This window comes from Caretta caretta, chromosome 26 (genome assembly GCF_965140235.1).
Source record: "Caretta caretta isolate rCarCar2 chromosome 26, rCarCar1.hap1, whole genome shotgun sequence".
Lineage (NCBI taxonomy): Eukaryota > Metazoa > Chordata > Testudines > Cheloniidae > Caretta > Caretta caretta.
The window spans coordinates 7692366-7716086 of record NC_134231.1 but is presented as its reverse complement, the minus strand read 5'-3'; the positions used below and the strand labels follow the sequence as shown (position 1 = coordinate 7716086).

Genomic DNA, 23721 nt, shown 5'->3' with positions numbered 1-23721 from the left:
GTCTCTCTACATAGACTGCAATCTCTTAGTAAAGTCTGCTAAACATTTTACTGGGATCTTCGTACAAAATGCTCTCTTGTTGAGAGGCACTATTGCCCAATGGATAGGAACTGGACTGGGACTCAGGAGATGTTGGGTCTCTTTCCAACTCTGCCACTGACCTGCCATGAGACCTTGTGTAATTCACTTCCTCTCCATATGTCCAGTCTATTGGAGGATACTAATACTTTCTTTCTGTGTAAATTGCTTTGAGATCCACAGATGAAAAGTGTTATATGTAAGTAGCTAGGCATTATGTACATGTCAATCCCTATTCTCATTATATTCATGGAAATGGCCATGGTACATCTCATATCCTTGCCTTACATTAGCACCCAATGACTCCTGACTAGTATAAACAGCATTTAAATATAATTTCATATTTCTCATAGAGCGAGACAACAATCAACTGTCCAGTGGAAGCAATAGGAACCAGAATGAGAAGACAGGCTGAAATAAAGGTGCTTTGGGATATGCAGATGATAACCACTCACCAGTGCATCGAACACAAGGAAGTCATATGTTTCATTGTCTGACATCTCCATCATTATGTTGAAAAGTGCATCAAGTGTGTCTTGTAAAAACTAGAGAGAGAAGATAATGGGGAAGCAGAAACAGAGGTTATTTCTGTTTCGATGCTGCTCAGGAATCCTCTCTTCTGGTCTCTTTCCCCCCACGAGCTTAAGGAAAACAGAAAGGGCTTGATCCTGCCCAGCAGAGGTATGTGTACAAATAGGTAAAAAGGGATTAGCAGGATAGGGAATGCAGAGGAGCCCAAATGTGCACTGTGCACGCTGATACATGTCTGCCAAGCTGCTCCTTTCTAGGAGCAGGAGCAAGGCCAATAAGAAGTGAGCAACTCTCCAGCATGAAGATCACACGTAAGCCCATATCTGCCATGCCCTGTCCCCTTTCTATCTGGCACAGTTCGGGAGTACAGGAGTGGCTGGCTGTGCAAGGGGGCTTACTCCAACTTTGCCCACACATAGCCTCTGCCTGCAGCGGAGCATGTCAACCTTGTGCTCTGTGCCAAAGGATCAAGGACAAGCCTTTCAAGCACAACATTCCTTTGGCAATCACCAGGAGTCCTGATTTTACAAACACGCCGCCTTAACTTAAGTAGCTCAGCAAGACAGACAATTTTCAACTGACCTTCAAAGCGAACCCCCATTTCACAGCCCCAGTAAGCCGACATATAGATTATCCAAAGTTTAAAAAAAAAAAAAGTCTCTCAAAAATCAGAATTTCATTTTCCCGGAAATTCCAATTTTCAGCTAAAGTTCTCAAGCCACTCAGACTCAGGCAATAAGTTCTTTGTGGCACAAAGAGTCTTTTTCTTGTGTGTCTGTACAGCACCTAGCTTAGTGGAGTCCCAATCCACGATTGGGGCCCCTAGATGCTACCGAAAATAAATAAATAATGATCAGGGTTTTCCTGCGTATCATATTTTGCAAGAACTTGCATTGAATTCTCCCTACAGCCCCAATCCTGCAAATAAAGTAGTGTTATGAACATAACGCCCCCTAAAACTTGTTACTGTCCATGCTATCTCTGGACTTGTCAGTAACTGCACATCTGTAAATGAGCCTGCGTGTTTTAAGCAAGTTAGCACACCCACTGGAATACTGAGATCACTGCCTATCATGCCGACCAGGCCTGTCTCATTGTTTCCTGGTGCTCCCCTGCCTATCTGTATCCACCTGTTGTCTCTGTCTTATACTTAGATTGGGGCAGGGACTGTCCTTTTGTTCTGTGTTTCTATAGTGTGTAGTACAGTGGGGTCTTAGTCATTAATAAATAAGAAGAAGTAAAAGTAGTAGTCAAGGTTAAAAAGTTAAGCACATGTCTGCGTGTTTGCAAGATTGGGACCTAACTCTCTATGTACACCAACAGAAGCTGTGATCTTGTACCTTTACAATTTCTCCTCCTTCCACGTCCATTAGCTTCTTTAGGTTGTGCGCTATGTGCTGAGAGTTAGAACGCCAGTTCAACAAACCCAGCAGGTCAACTACCAAGGACAGAACAATGACAATTAGTGACAGATTGCAAAGAACACCACAGCCGATTTACCCTAATGGCTGCAGACCAATAAAGAAATGGAAACAGTGCTTATTTTTCTCATCAGCTTATAAGAAAAAGTCATAGTACTTTGTAATGGCTGTTTTGACTTTGCCAGAGTTGCCCTTGCTCTTAGAGACACACCTATAATTCAGTTGGAGATTGGTCCTGCTTTGAGCAGGGGGTTTGACTAGATGACCTCCTGAGGTCCCTTCCAACCCTGTATTCTATGATTTTAAATCTTAGCACATGAAACATGCAATTTTGCAGACTTCTCATTTACTTAAGAGCGGACACCCATAAGCTGGGAAATCCATCAGACTGAATGATTGACTGACAAATGTTCTTACGTTTCCTTCAGAGTTTTCAGAACGCTGCTTAAAGCCCCATTTTAAGCCTCTTTTAGGAAGCGAGTTAAGGTTTTGGCTTCATTGATCACAGCTCTGGACCATCCAGGGACATCAAATTCAGTGACAGACTGTAGCTGAGATTTTCAAAACAGACTAGGGGATTTAGACACAGCCTCCATGAAAGCTACCAGTAGATGTGTGTGTAAATCCCCTAGACTGCTTTGAAGATCTCAACCACCGCCTGCAAATAAACTTGGTCACTACCTTTTAAAGGAAGAGCAGGCACATAATATGCAATCAAGACACAGAAGGCCAAATTTAGTCCAAAGGATCTGAGTTGGCATAATTTACAGTCTCTCCACCCCAAAACCACATAGTATGTTATACTATGATTTCCCTTCTAGATTTAGACTGACAGTCTCACTGTCACTTACTAATATGTGACCCATCCCCACATATACATTTTACCCATCACCACTGATTTTGGCCTTGTCTCCAGTTGAATACCTCTAAAACGTGCAGATAACACGTTATCTGCTGGAAGGGGTTGCAAGCACATTAGAGGACAGGATGAGAATTAAAAATGACCTTGACAAATTAGAGAACTGAGCTGAATTCCACAGGATGCAATTCAACAGAGACAAGTACAAAATACTTCACTTAGGAAGGACAAATCAAATGCACAACGGCAAAACGGAGAATAACTGGCTAGGTGGTCATGCTGCTGAAAAGGATCTGGTAGTTATAATGGATCACAAATTGAAGACGAGTCAACCATGTGTTGCAGCCATGAAAAAAAGCCCATGTTCTGGAGTGAATTAATTGGAGTGTTATATCCCTTGGGGGAGGGATAGCTCAGTGGTTTGAGCATTGGCCTGCTAAACCCAGGGTTGAGAATTCAATCCTTGAGGGAACCATTTAGGGACCTGGGGCAAAAATTGGGGATTGGTCCTGCTGTGAGCAGGGGGCTGGACTAGATGACCTCCTGAGATGCCTTCCAACCCTGATAGTCTATGATTATATGACATAAGAGGTAATTGTCCCTGGGTTGAAGCCTGGAGTACTGTGTCCACTTCTGGACACCACACTTTAGGAAAGATGTGGAATAAATGGAGAGATTCCAGAGGAGAGCAACAAAAATGAGCAAAGGTTAGAAACTCTGACCTACGAGGAATGGTTAAAAAAACTGAGCATGTTTAGTTTTGAGAGACGACAACTGAGCAGGGAACCTGGTAACGGCCTAAAAATATATTAAGGGCTGTGATAAAGAGGACTGATCAATTGTTCACCATGTACACTGAAAGTAGGACAAGTAGTAATGGGTTTAATCTGCAGCAGGGGAAATTTAGGATAGATATTAGGAAAAACTTTCTAACTTCATGGGTAGTTAAGCTCTGGAATAGGCTTCCAAAGGGTGTGGCGGAATCCCCATCATTGGAGGTGTTTAAGTACAGGTTGAACAAACACCTGTTTGGGATGGTCGAGGTTGACTTGGTCCTGCCTCAGCATACAGTGCTGGACTTGACCACTTCTCGAGGGCCCTTCCAGCCCCACATTTCTATGATTCACACTGGAGGACCAGAAGAGAGTCGCTCTCTCCCCTAACAGGAAGGTGTAAGAAGGTGCAGGTTAAAGTAGTCTCTCGCCTAAAAGTGTCTAAGAGAGTCTTCGTGTAAGGGGGAGGGCCTAGTTCACCTGGCAGACAGTTCTCCCAGCACAGCATAGCGCCCACCCCACTGCTAGCACCAGACCTACCGTTCTGGGTCAGTTTGGTGGAGCAGATGAGAGTGGCAATCTGGAAGCTGTCCTTCGTGCTGTCTTTAGTGGGCGTGAAGTTGGCCAAGTGGTGCAGGTTTTTGCCTGGGGGGCCGTCCTTCTCCTCCTCCACTTTTGTGCCAGGAAGAGTTAAGTAGAATTTAGCGTCTTCCATTTTCTTGTTATCGCCCTGTTGATAGAACATAGTTGGGGGAGGGGGGGGGTCATTTTCAGACACTGACAATACTCCATCTTGCCCCTGTCCACATAGGAGGCAGGCACTCATTAGCTACGAATACTCTCCAACACTGCAGCAGACTGCATGTTTTTTCAGCAGTTTTCACATCTGTTATGGACTGGAATTCTTTTTAAGTTGAGCATGGAAAAATCACATTCTATCCAAGGCACTTATCTGGCCTCCATCCTCAGACTATCTGAGCACCTTGCACTCTTCTAATGCATTTATCTTCTCAACACCCCTGTGGGGTAGGAAAGTGCCGTCACCCTCATTTTATAGATTGGGAACTGAAGCACAGAGATACTAAGCCATTTCCCCGCAAAAAAGGAGCTTGTACCTGCATCTCCAAAGTTCTAGGCTAATTCCCTAACCACCAGACCAGCTTTCCTCTCTCTGTATTGTAGTTTACCTATACAGGTGAGTCGCATCATATGCGCATTTAACTTACACGAATTCAACTATTTGCGCTCCGTGGGAGGGAGGGGGGGGTAGAATTGATCTAAGTTACGCAACTTCAGCTACGTGAATAACGGAGCTGAAATCGATGTACTTAGATTGACTCATCATGGTGTCTTCACTACGGTGAGTTGACGGCTGCCCGCCAATCCAGCGGGTAGCGTAGACAGCCTCTATGGGCTGTTGAAACCTCCCGCCGAAGAGGGACAGCCTTCTGATGAGAAGGAATTCAAAGCCAGCCAAGGCTGGCTTAACAGTTTTAGGAACCGCTTCAACCTCAGAAACGTGCAGACGACTGGTGAAGCTGCATCTGCCAATGAAGAGGCAGCAAAAGCGTATCCCGAACAATTAAAAAAAAAATCATCGAAGAAAAAAGGGCTATCTTCCGGAACGAGTTTTTAATGCTGACGAGACTGGGCTCTTCTGGAAAAAAATGCCCAACCGCACGTACCCTTCAAAATCAGAAAGACAAACCCCTGGCTTCAAAGCAGCTAAAGACTGTGTGGTTGTGTTGTTTTGTGGCAATGCAGCTGGACATTTAATAAAGCCGGGCTTGCTCTATAGGGCTGCAAATCTCCGTGCCCTAAAAGGCAAAAACAAAAATCTCCTGCCTGTGTTCTGGCAACCAAATAAAGAGGGTCCGGTGATGGCAGCATTCTTTCTGGATTGGTTCCACACGTGTTTCATTCCGGAGGCCAAGCAGTACCGCGAAGAGAAAGGACTTGACTTTAAAGTGCTGCTGATCATAGACAATGCTCCTGGCCACCCTGCAGCACTCCGGTTTGCGATTTAAGGGATTTTCAAGGGTAATTTTGACTACACATGATTTTCGCCTTCTGCCCTAAAGGCAGAAAAGGAAAAGATGTGACTCCATGCCATTTCTCTACAGGCTGTCTGGGTTACGGAGCCAAATACAGCAAACAAGTAAAATGGATTCACAAGCTACTACAAGAATGTATCAGACCTGTGTCAAAGTGATCAGAGATCCACCCAGTGCAACCTTATTTAACGGTGACTTATCCTGACCATAATTTAGCGTGTCACTGGTTCTCAGACTCTGGCGGTTAACAGGTTGAAAGGGATCTTTGCATTGGTGAGTAAAGTAGGGCTTGTGTTAACAGGAGACAACATACATGGCTGGGAAAGACTTTCAGCTAGTACAAGGATTGCACAACCAAGGGTTTTTTTCCCCAAACTACCTTGTAAATGACTAAATTGTGTTTGCCATCCTGCAGAGTTGTTCCATCCGCATTCATCAGTTTCACAAAGGCCACCCCGAAAGCTCTCTCCGATTTATCCCTGGCTGCAAAGAGAAAGAACATAACCTTCACTAAAAGGGACCTCTAGTCTGTCTCCTGGATTTTCTCCCAGCTCCCAACCCATGGGAACGTTCCTTTTTTACTTGCTGCTACTAAGGAACAAAGCAAGAGTAATAACTTCTGTTTAAAAGGCACTATTTCACTGCAACACATCTCAAGGCACAATAGACCATTTTTACAATAAGATGGGAACACTTCCTTGTTAATGCCTCATTATGTCCAAATTTTCAATGGGTAGATGCAAGAAGAAATGCACTGCAATTTGCATGCCTACACAGGGGCATGCAATTCTGCATAGAGGTTTAGGCAGACATTTTCCAAAGATGCCTCATTTTAATGTTAATTGAGCATTCAAATCACTTAGGCAGTTTTGCGAATCACAGCCTTAAATGTTAATGTATTTGTTATTTGCATTCCAATAGCTAGGAGTTCTGGTCATAGCCCATGGCCCCCTTTTGCTCGGCACTGAACAAATACAGAACAAAGAGATAGTCTCTGCCCCAAGGAGCTTATAATCACTTGTGCATGTAATCAGAGGAATTGTGAATGCAAACGCATGCTTTTCTGAACTTGTACCTACTGCCTCTATTTTTGCAAATCTGGCACCACATCTTGCATTTAACTCTATGGATTTGTGTCTGTGACAGATTGCTAAATAGGAAACCCTGCGTCAGCACTCTGTTCACAACGGCTCCAATCAGGCATAGCAGATTGGAGCTGATGAGGCAGACCTACGCCTAATTTGTGGGTGGGGCGGGGCAGGGCAGAAAGGCTAACGAAGCCGTTAGCCAGAGCCCACAAATAGGCACCGGAAGGAAGTGAAAAGGGGGAAAGCAGGCAGTGCGAGGTAAACGCTCTAGTTACACTATGAAGGTGGTGGGACTCAATTATAAATAAACTGCACAGGATGTTAAACCAGCACAAGGGTCTCTGCGTGATTTGTTGACCAAGACAGAAGCAGGACCAAGGAGGCCCTGTTACAGTGTCTTACTGCCCTTTTTGGATCAGTTTCTCAGGCTATGATCTGATCTTATGGGGCCACCCACAGCTCTGAAATAGCTTCATGAGATCTCTGGCTATGTAACTTTCTTATTAGCCTCTCATGGACTTGATCTAAAGGAATCCCTGCTGAGGTTACAGGGACAAACCATCCCGATGTGTCGAAAGAATAGTAAATATGGCAGGCGACCAGCTTGGCTTAACGGTGAAATCCTAGCGGATCTTAAACATAAAAAAGAAGCTTACAAGAAGTGGAAGGTTGGACATATGACCAGGGAAGAGTATAAAAATATTGCTCGGGCATGTAGGAATGAAATCAGGAGGGCCAAATCGCACCTGGAGCTGCAGCTAGCAAGAGATGTTCAGAGTAACAAGAAGGGTTTCTTCAGGTATGTTGGCAACAAGAAGAAAGCCAAGGAAAGTGTGGGCCCCTTAATGAATGAGGGAGGCAACCTAGTGACAGAGGATGTGGAAAAAGCTAATGTACTCAATGCTTTTTTTGCCTCTGTCTTCACTAACAAGGTCAGCTCCCAGACTGCTGCGCTGGGCATCACAACATGGGGAATAGATGGCCAGCCCTCTGTGGAGAAAGAGGTGGTTAGGGACTACTTAGAAAAGCTGGACGTGCACAAGTCCCTGGGGCCGGACGAGTTGCATCCGAGAGTGCTAAAGGAATTGGCGGCTGTGATTGCAGAGCCATTGGCCATTATCTTTGAAAACTCGTGGCGAACGGGGGAAGTCCCGGATGACTGGAAAAAGGCTAATGTAGTGCCAATCTTTAAAAAAGGGAAGAAGGAGGATCCTGGGAACTACAGGCCAGTCAGCCTCACCTCAGTCCCTGGAAAAATCATGGAGCAGGTCCTCAAAGAATCAATCCTGAAGCACTTACATGAGAGGAAAGTGATCAGGAACAGTCAGCATGGATTCACCAAGAGAAGGTCATGCCTGACTAATCTAATCGCCTTCTATGATGAGATTACTGGTTCTGTGGATGAAGGGAAAGCAGTGGATGTATTGTTTCTTGACTTTAGCAAAGCTTTTGACACCGTCTCCCACAGTATTGTTGTCAGCAAGTTAAAGAAGTATGGGCTGGATGAATGCACTATAAGGTGGGTAGAAAGCTGGCTAGATTGTCGGGCTCAACGGGTAGTGATCAATGGCTCCATGTCTAGTTGGCAGCCGGTGTCAAGTGGAGTGCCCCAGGGGTCGGTCCTGGGGCCGGTTTTGTTCAATATCTTCATAAATGATCTGGAGGATGGTGTGGATTGCACTCTCAGCAAATTTGCGGATGATGCTAAACTGGGAGGAGTGGTAGATACGCTGGAGGGCAGGGATAGGATACAGAGGGCCCTAGACAAATTGGAGGATTGGGCCAAAAGAAATCTGATGAGGTTCAATAAGGATAAGTGCAGGGTCCTGCACTTAGGACGGAAGAATCCAATGCACAGCTACAGACTAGGGACCGAATGGCTAGGCAGCAGTTCTGCGGAAAAGGACCTAGGGGTGACAGTGGACAAGAAGCTGGATATGAGTCAGCAGTGTGCCCTTGTTGCCAAGAAGGCCAATGGCATTTTGGGATGTATAAGTAGGGGCATAGCGAGCAGATCGAGGGACGTGATCGTCCCCCTCTATTCGACATTGGTGAGGCCTCATCTGGAGTAGTGTGTCCAGTTTTGGGCCCCACACTACAAGAAGGATGTGGATAAATTGGAAAGAGTCCAGCGAAGGGCAACAAAAATGATTAGGGGTCTGGAACACATGACTTATGAGGAGAGGCTGAGGGAACTGGGATTGTTTCGTCTGCAGAAGAGAAGAATGAGGGGGGGATTTGATAGCTGCTTTCAACTACCTGAGAGGTGGTTCCAGAGAGGATGGTTCTAGACTATTCTCAGTGGTAGAAGAGGACAGGACAAGGAGTAATGGTCTCAAGTTGCAGTGGAGAAGGTTTAGGTTGGATATTAGGAAAAACTTTTTCACTAGGAGGGTGGTGAAACACTGGAATGCGTTACCTAGGAAGGTGGTAGAATCTCCTTCCTTAGAAGTTTTTAAGGTCAGGCTTGACAAAGCCCTGGCTGGGATGATTTAATTGGGGATTGGTCCTGCTTTTGAGCAGGGGGTTGGACTAGATGACCTCCTGAGGTCCCTTCCAACCCTGATATTCTATGATTCTATGATTCCTCCTGCAACGAGGCCATCAAGACCTGAGTCACAGCGCATTCCGGCACTGACTTTTGTAAAGGACTTAAAAATAAAAGGAGTAGTTCAGCTCCTCGGCACCAAGGACAAGCAGTCCTGTTTCCCATTTTTATAGACAAAGCCATTTTAAGGTTCAAATAACTGTTTCTCCCCATTTGCATGTGTCATTCTCATTTCCTGCTTCCAATCAGTAAGTGGGAAATGCCGAAACACACCAAGAAAGGCTGCTGCTGCGGGATTTCCAACCAGAATCAGAAGCAAAAGTGCCGGAAATCCAATGGGAAAAGCCTGTTTTCTTAGAATAGCAGCCCAGTTTTGCTCCCCCATTATGTTGAGGGGGCTCATCAGAAAAGATTCCCTTGCTGGTCCATGCCAATCCCAAACTCTGAACCATCCCCTTCCCAGCAGACAACAAGTTAGAAGGAAGGCCAAATGCTGGTTCCATCTTTGCGGGACGCTCAGAAACATACCTAGGCTATGAAGTGCACAATATACATGGGGGGAAAAACCTCCCTGATCTCTGCTCCAAGTACTTACATTCCTGTGATGATCGGTGACGGAACGTAAACCTCAGATGGCAACGACTGACCTCTTCAATTGCAATAGACACCTGAACGTTACGTGAGGGGTCAAATAGAACAACAATTAGGGCTTCTCATATGCCTCTTATTAGGAGGAACACAAAATATTTTACAAACACTAGCAAAGCAAGTCTCATAACATGCCCCAATCCCTCACGCTAAAGCCTTATAACCATTTTGCAGATGGGGAAAGTATAGCTAGAGAGATGAAGTACCTTACCCAATGTAACACATCAGTGGAAAAGTCAGAAAGAGAATCCAGGAGTTCTTGTCCCGGGCCCTACATTTGAAAACTCATCTCTACTTCCGTTTAAGATCTTCAAAGGATCGCAGGGAATTCAACAAGCAAATGCCATTGAGACTGAATGAAATTTGAGCATTTAACTCCCGTAGGCCCTTTTGAAAGCGTTATCCCCTCATCCTCTTTGCATTATCTTCATGAAAACATTTGCTAAAGCCGTTCAGCCCTGAATCCTTTGGGTATCTAGGTATTTAAATTACTTTGTGTGTGTGTGCGCGTGTGTGCAGATAAACACACATGCACAAATATATGTGCATTTGTACTTTATGTTACTGGGAAAGCTCTTCTCAGATGCATCACCTTATAGAAGTACAGGTGGCCAGTTGGCTTGGCCAGGGTTATGCAATCAATCAGAGCCTCAATCATGTCTGGAATCCAGGACGCTCTCTCTCTTCCATCACGAAAAACGTTTAGGAAGTAATGGAAGGGCCTTTTGAGGTTTTATTTTACCAGGATTCCAAGTGCAGAAAAGCAGGTCTGTTCTTTCCATTTCAGAGACACGCCCCCAACCCTGTCCAATTCATATTAGCAGTTAAACCCTTTAGTTATCTCAAAGATACTCTGCTCTGTTTACAGCAAGGGTGCGGATGGTTTTTCAAAGCACACCACAGATCCAGTGATGATACCTTTTCTGCAGCTAAAAGTGGACCAGAGTCCTGTTTGCTGAAAAACCAGACAACACTGTCTCTCTAGACCACGTAGGACAACATGCTAGTCTACATGTCCTCTGCTGATTCAAGGTTTGTTGATTTGTCTTATTCTTTAGGCTCCATGTGAAGGGAGCAGGACTGTAAAATACACACACTCACCTTTACAGTTTCATACCAGCAAGGCTGCTTGACTTGATAATAAACAACAGACTTGTATTCGGAGATCCCTTCATAACCAGCACCTGGATGGATAGCTTTCTTTGGGGAAAAAGACAAGCAGAAGGTGAAGATCAAATAAAGTCAGGAAAAAATACCGAGGGTAAAATTTTCAAAAGCCTCTAAGTGACTTAGGAGCCTAAGTCCCATTTCAAGTGACTTAGGCACTCAGGAGCCTAAATCACTTTTGAAAATGGGACTTAGCCGTCTAAGTCATTTTGGTACTTTTTGTACATTTTACTTGTAACCTTCAAAGATTTCCTTACATCAATATTAATGTGTAAATTCAGTAGGACAGAGTCCTAAAATTCATTGTATAAAAGATTGGAATAATCTAGGGTTATACAGAGACTTAAAGCTCAGCATCCAGAGGCCTCTGTGAGACCCCTGTTTATTTTGGTAAATTACTGCCAAGACTACAATCTAGTCACCAGCTGCCAAGGGATGCAACCTTCAGCTGTGCGCCAGCAGTTGAGTTGCCTACGTGACTAACTGAACCTTAACGCTCAAGTTTGGGGGAAGAAAAATAAAAGTAGCAGAGGTAACAGAACCCACGAGTCCTGATTCCCAGAACCATGCTCTAACCACTGCACTCACCGTACCTATATCCTATGCCTCCTATTGATGTTTGAAGTGGAAAAGACCCACTATGTCATCTAATCCATCCTTCAACCAATGCAGGCGTGTCCATTACATTTTCTGTTGCTTTTCCCAGCAATGTAATCACAGAGGTCCCCTAGAATTACCTTAACTGAACAGTCACACAGTCCTTGCACAAAGGATCTCCATTAAGGGCCATCTCAGCTGGAGATCCTGCAGCAGCCCACTACGTGCATAAAGCAACATCTTTGTCACCCACCACCCAAGCAGGTCCACCCTACCTCCAAGAGGTTGCCATCTTCATCATGCACAGACATGGTGACCTCTACATTCTTGGGAGTCTTCTTCTTCCCTTTGTCAAACTCCCCTTCTTTCAGCGTGATGTAGATGTCGTTTCGAACATCACCTGAAACGTTAAGAGACTCCCGGTGAGCCGCTTTCCACAGACAGCCAGCTGGGGAAAGTTACGGGGTTAACATTTCACAACCCCGCATGGGACTTTGACCATGTTATTTCACATCCTTGAATGACAACAAGGAAGCTCTAGATTGAACCACTGGTCTCATCTTCACCTCAGTTTTGGGGTCAGACTCTACCACGTGCCAATCTTCTTGCTAATAATTCTTACGTGCATGACTTCCACACAACCCCTCTCTTTATGACCACAAATGGACTCATGAATAAAAGGCAAGGAAGCTTCATATTCCATTATGCCATGACCAAGTTTGTACCTTTTGTATTTCTCTTTCCTATCTGCCAGGGTGAATTCCTCCCTATGTGAATTCAATAGAACGGGGGGGGGGGGGGGGGGGGGGGAATGTCACGATGAAAGATGGCTTTTTGATTAAATGGTAACGTTCTTACAAAAAATTCCATTCATTGACATTTTTCAGGTTTCCTTAAATAAAATATAACAGAAACAAAACTGAAAATTTTCAAAGTTTTCACTTCTTTGATGAAATTCCGAAATCTGGTTGAAAGTTTTTGACAAAATAGGAAAATGTTAATCTTCTTTGAAAATTTTAGTGGAAAACACCACACACTTTTCAACCAACTATGGAACAAAGCTCTGCACAACAGGTAAATTCAGGATTTCTGTGTCTTCCTACGTCCTTCACAAGCACGGTAGCAAGTCAGAGTTTGTGCTCATGAAGATAAGATACCTACCGGGCAGAATAATCTCAGGGAATCCCATTTTGCGAGCCACTGCAGTCGATCTGTCGACAAGATGAGAAAAATCCTTCTGAACCTGGGCTAAGTCTCCAGGTAACAGCTTCAGGGAGACCCAGAGGCCTAAGAAAAAAATATGGTACTTAATAAATGTTTACTGGTACAAGTGCAATGTCTATAGTATGACCAAAAAGAAAAGGAGTACTAGTGGCACCTTAGAGACTAACCAATTTATTTGAGCATAAGCTTTCGTGAGCTATAGCTCACTTCATCAGACGTTCCTGTTAACTGCTGGAAATGGCCCACCTTGATTATCACTACTAAAGGTTTTCTTCCCCCCCCCCCCCCCCCGCTCTCCTGCTGATAATAGCTCATCTTAAGTGATCACTCTCCTTACAGTATGACCATGAACCCTGGGCTTAAGGAGAGAAAACTAATGACTATTTTCTTGTTTGATATATATAATGTAGTATCCCAAACACACAGCTAAAATATGCAACCCCAAGTTTCCACTGGGCCTGATTCTCCAACACTTACTCATGGCCTAATTCTGCAAGTAGACCCAGAATTACAGTGGAACTGTCACTGGAGTAAGGTACTATTTAATTTGAGCAAGGGCGGCAGAATCCAAACCATAAGGTTTCAGACACATCCAAATCATTGAGGAGAAACAGAGGGGTTGGGTGTGATGGGATAAAAGGAGATGTAAGCTGTGGAGTGTAGTTTACCAAGGTAACTACAACACTGGCGGCAAACAAGTTTAGTGGGGGAAATGGACAAGTCTTCTGTTTTGAGTAAGGATGGAATAAATACTTAGTAAGTATAAACCACTGGTGAGTCTGTTGCAGTCTCCCTCCTTGCCCAATCCACAGAGGATATGAGTCTGTTATAGCCCAGCTAGGGAGCTTTCGCAGCTCATGCTTTTAGCTTTGGTGATGAGATAGCATCATTTCACAGTCTGGCCCAGTGGAAGCAACAGACTCTAGTGGCCTTGATTTCTGAACCTTCGCAAATAATTCAATTCCTTTGTAAGAGAGGGAGCCTTTCCCGTGCCCCAGGTTGTGAAGCTGGCTCCTTGTCCAAATGTGCCTACCTTGCCCTTTATGATTCACTTCCTTTGCAGCGATGACTTTGTTGAAGACCGAAGTGAGAGGCTCATTCTCACCGATCACATGGGAAGTCATTAGAGGAGACATGATTAGCTGTCGCTGCCTAATGTAGGTTTCCATGGCGATTCTGATAAGCGGAACAACAGAAGATGGGGTGCAGGCAGACTGAAGGCCAAGCAAGTCCTGGATCCAAATATTTCTGACCTTTGGATTTGGCCCCTATTGTCTTTAACAAGCCAAAGCAAGCCCTCCCTCCCACTCCATCCAAATATGAACCCCCAAACTTTGGAAGAGCCTAGATTTGGATTCAGACTCTGCATCATGAGCTAATCTCTAATTACAATGTCCCTGCAGCAAAGACAGGCAAAAAAAAGTTGTAAATCCACGTTATTGTGGAAAGGAAAAACACCCTTTGGGGCACTTTTTCTAGTCATATAAACAGGCCATGAAAGGAATAAAAAAATTCTCCACCGAGAGTCCCTCGTAATGACATGCTGGCTGAACCAAACAAACTGCTATATTTAGGATTGTAATAACACAGTTCAGCTTACCCAAACAAGCTTCATTTTCAATACTGTAACACGCTGAACAAGTTAACAGCGCCATCAAAGAGCCAGTCTAACTAGAGAGGCAGAAAGGCACAGGTCTGGGGCTTGAATCTCCTCTCCAAACCAGAAATTGTAACCATGCAGCCAGGAATCATTTCACCCCTGACTTCTATTCTCTTTATCCGATTCCTCCTACTCCATCCTCAGACAGATGATGCACAGTGGTGAAGACAAGGGAAATTCAGTTGGATTTGTACTCCCTATCATTTAGTTGCTTTTGAAAATCCCACCCCCAATACCCATACACAGTAGATGATGCTTCCATTTTCGAGGTCTTGTCTATAGGAACCCACCCTCTAATGTGCATTGGACTCTGAGGGTATGTCTACACTCACCTGGGATCAACGCTGCGGGTGATTGATCCACTGGGGATCGATTTAGCAGGTCTAGTGAAAACTCGCTAAATCAACCGCAGATCACTCTCCCCTTGACTCCGGTACTCCACCGGAACGAGAAGCGTAAGCTAAGTCAACAGGAGAGTTTCTCCCATCAACCCAGTGTGGTACAGAACCGCAATAAGTCAACCTAAGCTACGTCAACTCCAACTACATGGGTTGACTTAAGCCCGTAGTGTAGACCCGCCCTCAATTCATCCTTCTATGATTTGAACGTTTGATTCCAGGGAGTCTGTCTACTTCAAATCTAGTGCTAAGATACCACCCCGTCAGCCATCTCCCTTCCAGTGGCTGTGTTTTCCCTGTCACAGAGCATAAATCAAGCTGAGGTGGTTTTTACTGATGACGCTTGAGTCAATCACCTTGCTGCAAACTTTGGGCTTTACATGACTGGAGACTTTTTTCTTCCAAAAGGATCAGACTCTACAATTAACCAGTGTGTCTGTACAGGCCTTTCTGATACACCCCAAATCTCCCATACAGACATTGTCATTCTCTAAAGACTGTCTGTCCTGATTCATACAGCTCCGTGACTCACTCTGATGTCCAATACTTACTGCTGAAAAGGAATAAAGTGTTGCTTTTCCTCATCATCCACCTTCCCATGTATGATATCAGTAATGTCCATTACTGCAATGAGACAAGTTTAACAAAAATCATTTTATACCTTTACTAAGTGACTTTTTAAAAAAAAAATGGCTTGCCCAACAGATGTTAATTCTGATTCAGCTACACTAGTGGTAACAAATTTGGGAGACCTAAACGGCCACTGGTTTTTTTAAGCACCAAGCAGGTCTGGCTGACACAGCATTGGAACCATAAGCAGCAACCCATCCATACTAGTTTTTCCATAATGTTGTTCTGACTGGTGGAGCAGGATCATCATTTGCAATGATGGGAAAATTTTGACAAAATTTGCTGAGTCTAAACAAGATCTAAGTGGAATTTTGCTTTGTAAATTGTTTATTGATCCCTTCAAGGAAATCAATCTACTTTCCAAAAACCGAGTGGAAGCAGAAAATACTGATTCCCCTCCTAGAAGATGAATAATAGTTTGCTCAACTCTCTCTTCAGCCAGTCAATTGTCCTATTTGCATTGTTAATCTGATTGATTGACATAATTCCAGCCTTCAGTGTTCTCATCCTCGTAGCAGGTAAAGCAAATTCCACATGCAGTTTTTTTCATCGATCCAGCCTATAGCATAAAAACATGAATATTCTTCCCTATAAGAACAGATGGGATTTACAAAGATTTGATCAAAACAAAGAATTTACCTTTAGATTTCACATTCTGTTAATTTCAAAGTTTAATTTTAATTTTTCCTGGGTGTTTTCAGATTGAGATTTTCAAAGCAGGCCAAGGGTATTAGGTGCCTAACTCAATGGGAACTGGGCACCTAGCTCATTAAGGCTCCTTTGAAAATCCAAGCCTCGAAATGACACCGTGATAAGGATTTGAAAATTGATTGGGACATCCCTGCTTCATGGGACTAGAAGTTTAAGTATGGAGGGCATAATAAGTAGCAAATAGTAATAATATGTAGCTATCACAGAGAACTTTTTCCTCTGTAAATCTCAAAAGATTTTACAAAAGCAAGTGGTCAGTATTATTCTACCCATTTTACAAATGGGGAAACAGGCAGAGTTAATTGACTTTCCCAAGTTCAGTGACATAGCCCCAAATCTCCCGATTCCCAAGCCAGTGTCCGATCCACTGGACCATGGTCTCTCTCAGTTAATGCATTCTGCAGCTCGGCATCTCATACCTGCCACCCCAAACGGTCTCCGGAGCCCACCAGTGTGTTTCTTCCCATCTTTTAGCTCCATGTGCCCCACTCTCACAATTTGACACACCAAGCTGATTTTGGGCCTAATCAGGTCAGAGCTGCTCAGGTCCTGGAGAAACAGCAGAGACCATTTAAAATAGAGAAAATTAAACCCAGTTGCTTTGTGAACGTAGAAAAAACAAAAAGACATTTGCCAATGTTCATCACTTCCCGGCCATCTGACAAGGACAAACATATTTAAGCTAGGAGATAAATTTCTGACAAGAAAGCACAATCTCACTTATAAAAGGGCTGCTAAGGCAAATATATGGCATGTGCCTGACAAATTTTAACACATAGCAACTTCTTAACAACACGCTGTCCTTCAATAAGACTTCCCAGCACCAGTTCTGGAAACGATGGTAAATAATTTTATTATTAAAGCATTATCTACTGGATGACAGGACAGTTAGCTTGTGCCACTCTTGTTTCTAGTCTGAACATGCCACATATGATTACACTGAAGTGTTACTCTTTCATGAACAGCTGGTTACAAGTGATTTTGTACAATCCAGCTAGCTAGCTCACTAATGCCTGTACAAACTCAGAACTAAGAGCAAAATATTGACACAGAAACCCTGCCAAAGAACAGAACCAACAATGCACTCAAGCTCAACTCCTCCTAAATAGGAGAATTCAATTGAAAACAAACAACAAGGCACCTAGGACCCAATTTCTAAATCTATTTTGGTGCCTAAAAATGCAGCTAGACATTCAATAGGATTTCCGAAAGTGCCTATCTGCATCTTCAGGCACCAAAATACCTTTAAAATGCAGTCTTTGGAAAAAATATATACCCTTACAGATATTAAAAAATCATGATGGGGCATATTTTCAAATGCGGACACCCCAGCTTGTCTGTGCAACCTTAATTATCCAAGCAAAAAGCATGGAAAACTTTCTGCTGGCAAAAGAATTGTGGATGCAGCTCAATTGTTTGCATGCATACATGATTTCCATGAGCAAAGGTCCAATGAACATAATTGGTATTCATGCATTTTTGGAAGGTGCAACTTCTCATTTTAAAAATTAACTCCAGTGCCACTAAAACCGTTGTGTTTTAAAATGAGGTGCAACATATCAGATGCGGTCTCTTCTGTACTTCTTTGCTGATCAAGCTTGTCACTTCGCTACTCTGCTAAGGATTACAAAAGCCTTTGTCTGTATGAGCTGCAAAGAGCTGTCTAAGTGACATATGATTTTCAATGCCCAACTTAAGACATTTTGAAAGGGTCCTGATTTTCAAAGGACACTGTATTCGGCACTCTTTCAAAATCAGACTCCTTTAATTAAGATGTTTCAGTTGGGCACCTAAACATTACTAATCGCTTTGAAAATCCTGGCAAACTAGGTTGAGGTGGTGAGGAATATAAAGCAAGGGCATGTCTTTGTTGTGGCACTTACACTGTACATAACTTTCCTGTTTGGTTGGTAACATACTGGTTGACCCAGGTCATCTTGCCAAAGTAAATCCGCATTTGCCAGATACAAAAGCTTCCTCCCACAGAATACAAGAGAATTGTCGTGTTTATACAAGACTCATTAAAAAAGGGAAAGGGAGGATAATAGGTTTGGTATTTATACAGCACTGGTTTTGATTGGGGACTCTAGGGGCTTCTCCAAGAGAAGCAGCAAATAATAATAATAATAATAAATATTACAGTGGATGACTAAGCATTGGAGAATTTCCAGGCTGCAAACACAACAGGACTTACTGTAAAGATCGCTTGGAGATTATTAAGTTTCTCAATTTCCTTCGGCATCCCATTACTGCCCCAACGAACCAGGTAATTTTCACTATAAATAAAATAAAATAAACCTCTGCAATTCATGTATACTAGGTAAAATTTTCAAAAACATCTAAGTCACTTAGGCACTTTACAACATTTTAACCAACACCTTTAATCCCCAAGTGATATACAAATGATACACGGAAGTCACTTCACCCATTGGTGAAATGCAGCCCCTCTGGGGTGGAGAGAGGCAGCTGTTGAACAGAACACACCAAACCTATAGACACTGTTTAAGGCCGACAGCGAAGAAAACATATTCAGTCGAAAAGGGAACACTGCAAGGGGATATAAGGTAAGTAGAATGTAAAGGGACAAATTGGAATTTGACTAATGTATTGGGGTGAATATGCTTACCCCTTTAACAAGTGTCGTGGGATTTTTAAGGATCACATGGGCTCAGGATCTTGGTTTTAGGTCTCATTTGAGGTAAAATAATTCCTACCCAAATCACTGTTGATGGAGTAACCAAAAGAAAGAACAAAAGACTAAAGAAGAAAACAACCCTAACCAAACTCCTCCCTTATGGCCCTCTTTGCAGCGCCATCGGATGGGGCACCACAATCACCACAGAACAACAGGGAACTTTCCCATTCAGCAGCAACCTACCTGATCAGTTTCGACTGGTCGGGATCATAGAGGCTCATGAGCAACTCTGCATCTTCTCCAATGTTGCAGACAAAGTTCTTGAAGTTCACATACAGGCCATAGGTGTGTGTTGAGTTGAATACTGGCTGCCCTCGGAGGTCTACATTCTGTTGCAGAGACTGCAGAGAAAGATAAAATGAACAAGAAGGTGTCTCCTTAGAAAGGATAGAGGCTTCAGGTAGGATAAAGCTTAGTGCTGGGTCTCCTTAAGGATTCAACTAATTTCCAGACAGGACTGATGGTCGATTCATTCAGTGGGACAGGAGGACTGATGGAGCAACCCACGTTGCATCACAGAAGCGTCTGTGTCCCAGAGTGGCTCGTATACATGTAACATGCATATACGTTTACAAGAACAACAAATAAATCACACCTTGTATGTCTTTAACTAGAGGAGGAAAAAGAAGAATGCTTATGGTTAAATTAAATATCCAAAAGTGCTCAAGTGACTTAAGAGCCTAAGTCTCACTTTCTGAAGTGACTAAGGCACTTTGGCTAGGACAAGCTAGGAGCAAGCTGCGTTTATCTGAGAATTTCAAAGCTTCCAACGAGCTCCGGATGCCCAGTCCCCATTAAATGGATTGCTAAAATGGATTTCCCCCTTTGTTTTTAATGGAAACACAGTGGAATTCAGTCTAGCTTTGATGCCAGATAGAACACCACTACGACAGCATAACATCCCTTAACCAAAAATTCAGCTGACATACACAAAGGCAGAGAGCACAGGTGACTCCATGGGGGTAAGGCCACAAACAAGCAGGGACATACCTTCTCCTCTTGGATCCTTTCATCGATCCTTTTGGATGCCATCTCATGGGACTTAAAGAGAGTGATCGTGCTGGTTTCATCCGGGTCCAGGATGTTTCCATTGTCATCTCGCACCACTAGATCCAGCCCTAAAATCCTGGGTAGCATCCGTGTTACAGGTGGAAAGGGAGAATAATTGCCAATAAGTTGGAAGCAAATGCGATTTCAAGAGTCTTTTTAATGTTGGCATGGAAATGGAACAGAAAATGTTCATGCAACTTTTTAAAAAAAATCTGGAGGGATTTGTTTAAAGAACCAATGGAGTGTCCATCTCTGTGACAGCTGAGAAGATGAACAGACAAGTGTCACTACAGCAACCTGCTTCTATAACTATCGCAGCTCTATAACATCACAATATTTTGTCATGCTACCACTGAAGGTCAGTGAAGACACGGGCCCTTCATAAGACTCCAGCCTCGAGATAAGATCCTCAGCTGGACGAGAGCTCTTTTGGGGTCAGCTCAAGACAGGGGAGAGGGAACAGTGGCTTGAATACATCTTTGCTCTCCTTTGAATCCTGGGGGATTGCTCCAGGACAGAACATGGACTAGGAAACTAGCCCTCAGTTCTCCCAGTGGTCTCAAAACCAGTGATCAGAGGTACAGTACACAAGTATGGAACTACCATGCAAACTCATTTTCAAATATTCTCTCTCTGTATCTGCGGAGGCAGTCAGAGGAGGAAGTCAGCAGAGGAAGTGCTTAGATCTCCCACATCCCTCTCTCATGAACTGCAACCCCGTCCATGTTGGTGGAAACAGGAATGAACTGACATGATAGAGCCTTGGTTGTGTGGAAGCCTTGGGGGAGGGGGGCTCCCCTGGCTTTCACAGCATGAGCTACAGTTGATTGAGGGTTTGCACATGTGTTACAGTCATGCTAGAGAGATCAACCAGACCAGAACCTCTAGTCCAGACAGGGCCCCCCAGAGACTCAGAAAATTGTGCCAACTACAGATATCAAACTTCAGACTTGACCAGGCCCAGAAATACCGTCCTTCATCCCCACCTTAAAAAAAAGGTCAGTAAAGAAAATATCTAGTAAAGGAGCAGAGTTAATGAATTAGTTTAGCTAAGATGAGACCCCTTCAATGGGAATTTACATGTATTTTTAAGAGATATATCTGTGCATGTGCTAAATCTACTAGCTTTCTGCAAGAAGGTTAAATGGTTAATTTTTCAACTCTGCCTTCAAATAGATTAATGAGCCACGGAGACAATCTCTGGTCTGTACAAACCCATGAAATGCTGCTTGGGCGGTCTACAGAGCCGTGGCACTTAACGTGCTGATAAAGCAGTGTAGTTCCTGCTTTGCATCTCAATCCTGACCCCGGGCAGCCTGGCACAAACCACACTTCATGGGAGATGCCAGCTTCTTGGCAGAATTTAGACAGGTGAGGTTGCTTGCCAAGCACCGGCATATGAACTCCAAGCTGTTGCATCCACTCCCGCTAGCTTAGTCACATTTCGAATGGGCGTGAAAACCCCCATTGTCCCCTTTCCAGGGAGAAATCATTTAAAGCCTGATTCTGGGCCGCCTTGGGCTGTCATTCGCACCAGCACAAAGTGAATGTAAAACACTGCCCTTCTAATCTGGTCGTATTCTACGCCCATTTGGCACCAGTGTAACTGACTACGCAAGACGCAAGGTGACAGAAGCAGGCCCTTAATCTCCAATTACCTGTCAATCGTACCCTTCTGGGGCTGCAGCACAGTTAATTAAGTATAGTGAGGCAGATAGGGACGGGGGGGTGACAATATCAACATCAGAAGACCCTAGAGGTGGGTCTGACCTGCAAAGCTCAGCTCAGAGATTAGGGGCATTTTGATTCAGATCTGCACTCGCCCACTGTGTGGGGCTCTTCTGACTCTGGGTTTCATTTTGGGCCTCTGTCTCCTACAGACGGTAAATCACCCGAGATCTGAGTGAGGACCTGGGCAGAGGAGTTTGAGTCTGAATTTGCAAACCCTCATCAGTTAGGGTTTGGCTTCACTAACCCCAAAACAGAGGATCCATACTCCATTTTATTGTTATTGTTTGTGGTATGGTAGTACCTTCAGACCCTAACCAAGATCACAATCTTTTTGTGCTAGGCATTGTACACACACAAAGTAAGAGACAGCCCTTTCCCGGAAAAGCTTGCAAGCTCAATAGACATGACAAATAAAAGGGGAAACAAAACTTTCCGAAGTCACACACAAGAGGTCAGTGGCAGAGCCAGGAATAGAATGCAGGCTTCCCAATTCCCAGGATCCTATCCACTGTCTCTTCTCCTAACCAAATACAGGCAGCACTGAAGTAACAGAACCAGTGAAGGGCCCAATCCTTTGGCCTTTACTTACACGAGTCATTAATAGTGAGGTTAACAGAATAACTTGTACAAATAAAAGTTGCTGGGTTGGGTGCAAAATCTGTGAGCTATCTGCTAAGTTCAGCAGATAAGAGGATTTTCTTTTAATGCTTGGACTGAAACTCCGAGGAGCTGATGAAGTGCCAGTAAGTCTTTGCAATGCAATTATCATCTCAGGTAAGAAACCATGCCTTTATTTTTAGATATGCTGCCTCCATTGATAGCTGCTGTTACTACCAGGTTAATACGGATTACTCAAGCCCAGGAATCCTAGTCTCAGACCATCGGCTGGGAGCTTGGCTCTACGTGGAACGCTGAGTGGGGTTTACCTGTTGCCGTAGTCAATTTTCGCAGTGACCTTCTTCTTGAGTTCTGCCAACTCATCTTTGGGAAGGGTCCCAGAGAGTATCTGCGATCTCCATTCTATCAGGCAATAGGTCATTTGCTGTAAATGCCGAAATTGTGTCATCCTGTTGTCCTAAAGGGGGAAAAGGGATCACAATTTCAGGCTGGTTGTGTGCTGAAAACCACAAGCTCAAAAAGTCTTCCAAAAGGTGATTCAATAGAAACCATCATCAAATCCACAGAAACCACCTGTAACCACAGAAAACACCTGGTAGGATACTTCTTATACCCCCCAGTGTCACTGCATGATTGTTTCTTACATCTTCTACTCGCCAGGTTTTTTTTCTCCTGTCTACATTTAAATGCTACAAGCAACGAGGCTTCCACCACTTCCTTAGGAAATGCATTCCAGCCCCCAAATTGTTATGTGATGGGTGCTTTTTAAAGACCGAACGGACAGAATTTGATTAGATTAGACTGGCAGTATGGTCTAGCGAACAAAGCACTGGATGAGGATTCACAAGACCTGGGATCTATCTTTGCTGCTGACCTGCTGTGTGACTCTGGGTAAGCCACTTCCCGATCTCTTTCCATTGCCACTCTGTCTGTCTGGTCTATTTAGACGACAAGCTCTTTGCGATGGGGACTGTTTCTCATTATGTGTTTGTACAGCACTCAGCATACTGGACCTGGTTCAGGGCCTCTACATGTTACTAAAATCTCAGCTCTGGTGCTGTTTGGAATTATTCTATTACAACATCTATTATAACATTTAGGCTGAATGTGTCTTGTTGTAAATTTCATCATATTAAGTCTTCCTTACTACCTCCTTGCACCAGCCTCAACAACTCTTCCACCTCGTTGGTATTTTAAACAAAAAGGTTCCTTTTACCCCATTGCCTGAGTGAAACACTAT

The 23721-nt window shown here is 43.8% G+C and overlaps 1 protein-coding gene across 3 annotated transcripts in view; it reads right to left on the bottom strand.

Annotated features, from left to right (window-relative positions):
- DOCK5 (dedicator of cytokinesis 5) overlaps positions 1-23721 on the bottom strand; it is a 134214-nt gene that overhangs the window by 58473 nt on the left and 52020 nt on the right. For all 3 annotated transcript variants that reach the window (XR_012666138.1, XR_012666137.1, XM_048829101.2), the window contains exons 6-20: positions 22790-22938; positions 20073-20208; positions 19266-19423; positions 18582-18663; positions 16807-16936; positions 15598-15670; positions 14022-14164; positions 12926-13051; positions 12040-12164; positions 11102-11200; positions 9948-10020; positions 6096-6199; positions 4203-4392; positions 1950-2047; positions 534-623 (exon numbers count right to left, since the gene is read on the bottom strand). Coding sequence is in view for 1 of the 3 variants with exons in the window: in XM_048829101.2 (XP_048685058.1) it covers positions 534-623; positions 1950-2047; positions 4203-4392; positions 6096-6199; positions 9948-10020; positions 11102-11200; positions 12040-12164; positions 12926-13051; positions 14022-14164; positions 15598-15670; positions 16807-16936; positions 18582-18663; positions 19266-19423; positions 20073-20208; positions 22790-22938 (1776 nt within the window). In the remaining 2 variants the exon portion in view is untranslated. The remainder of the gene's footprint in view (positions 1-533; positions 624-1949; positions 2048-4202; positions 4393-6095; positions 6200-9947; positions 10021-11101; positions 11201-12039; positions 12165-12925; positions 13052-14021; positions 14165-15597; positions 15671-16806; positions 16937-18581; positions 18664-19265; positions 19424-20072; positions 20209-22789; positions 22939-23721) is intronic.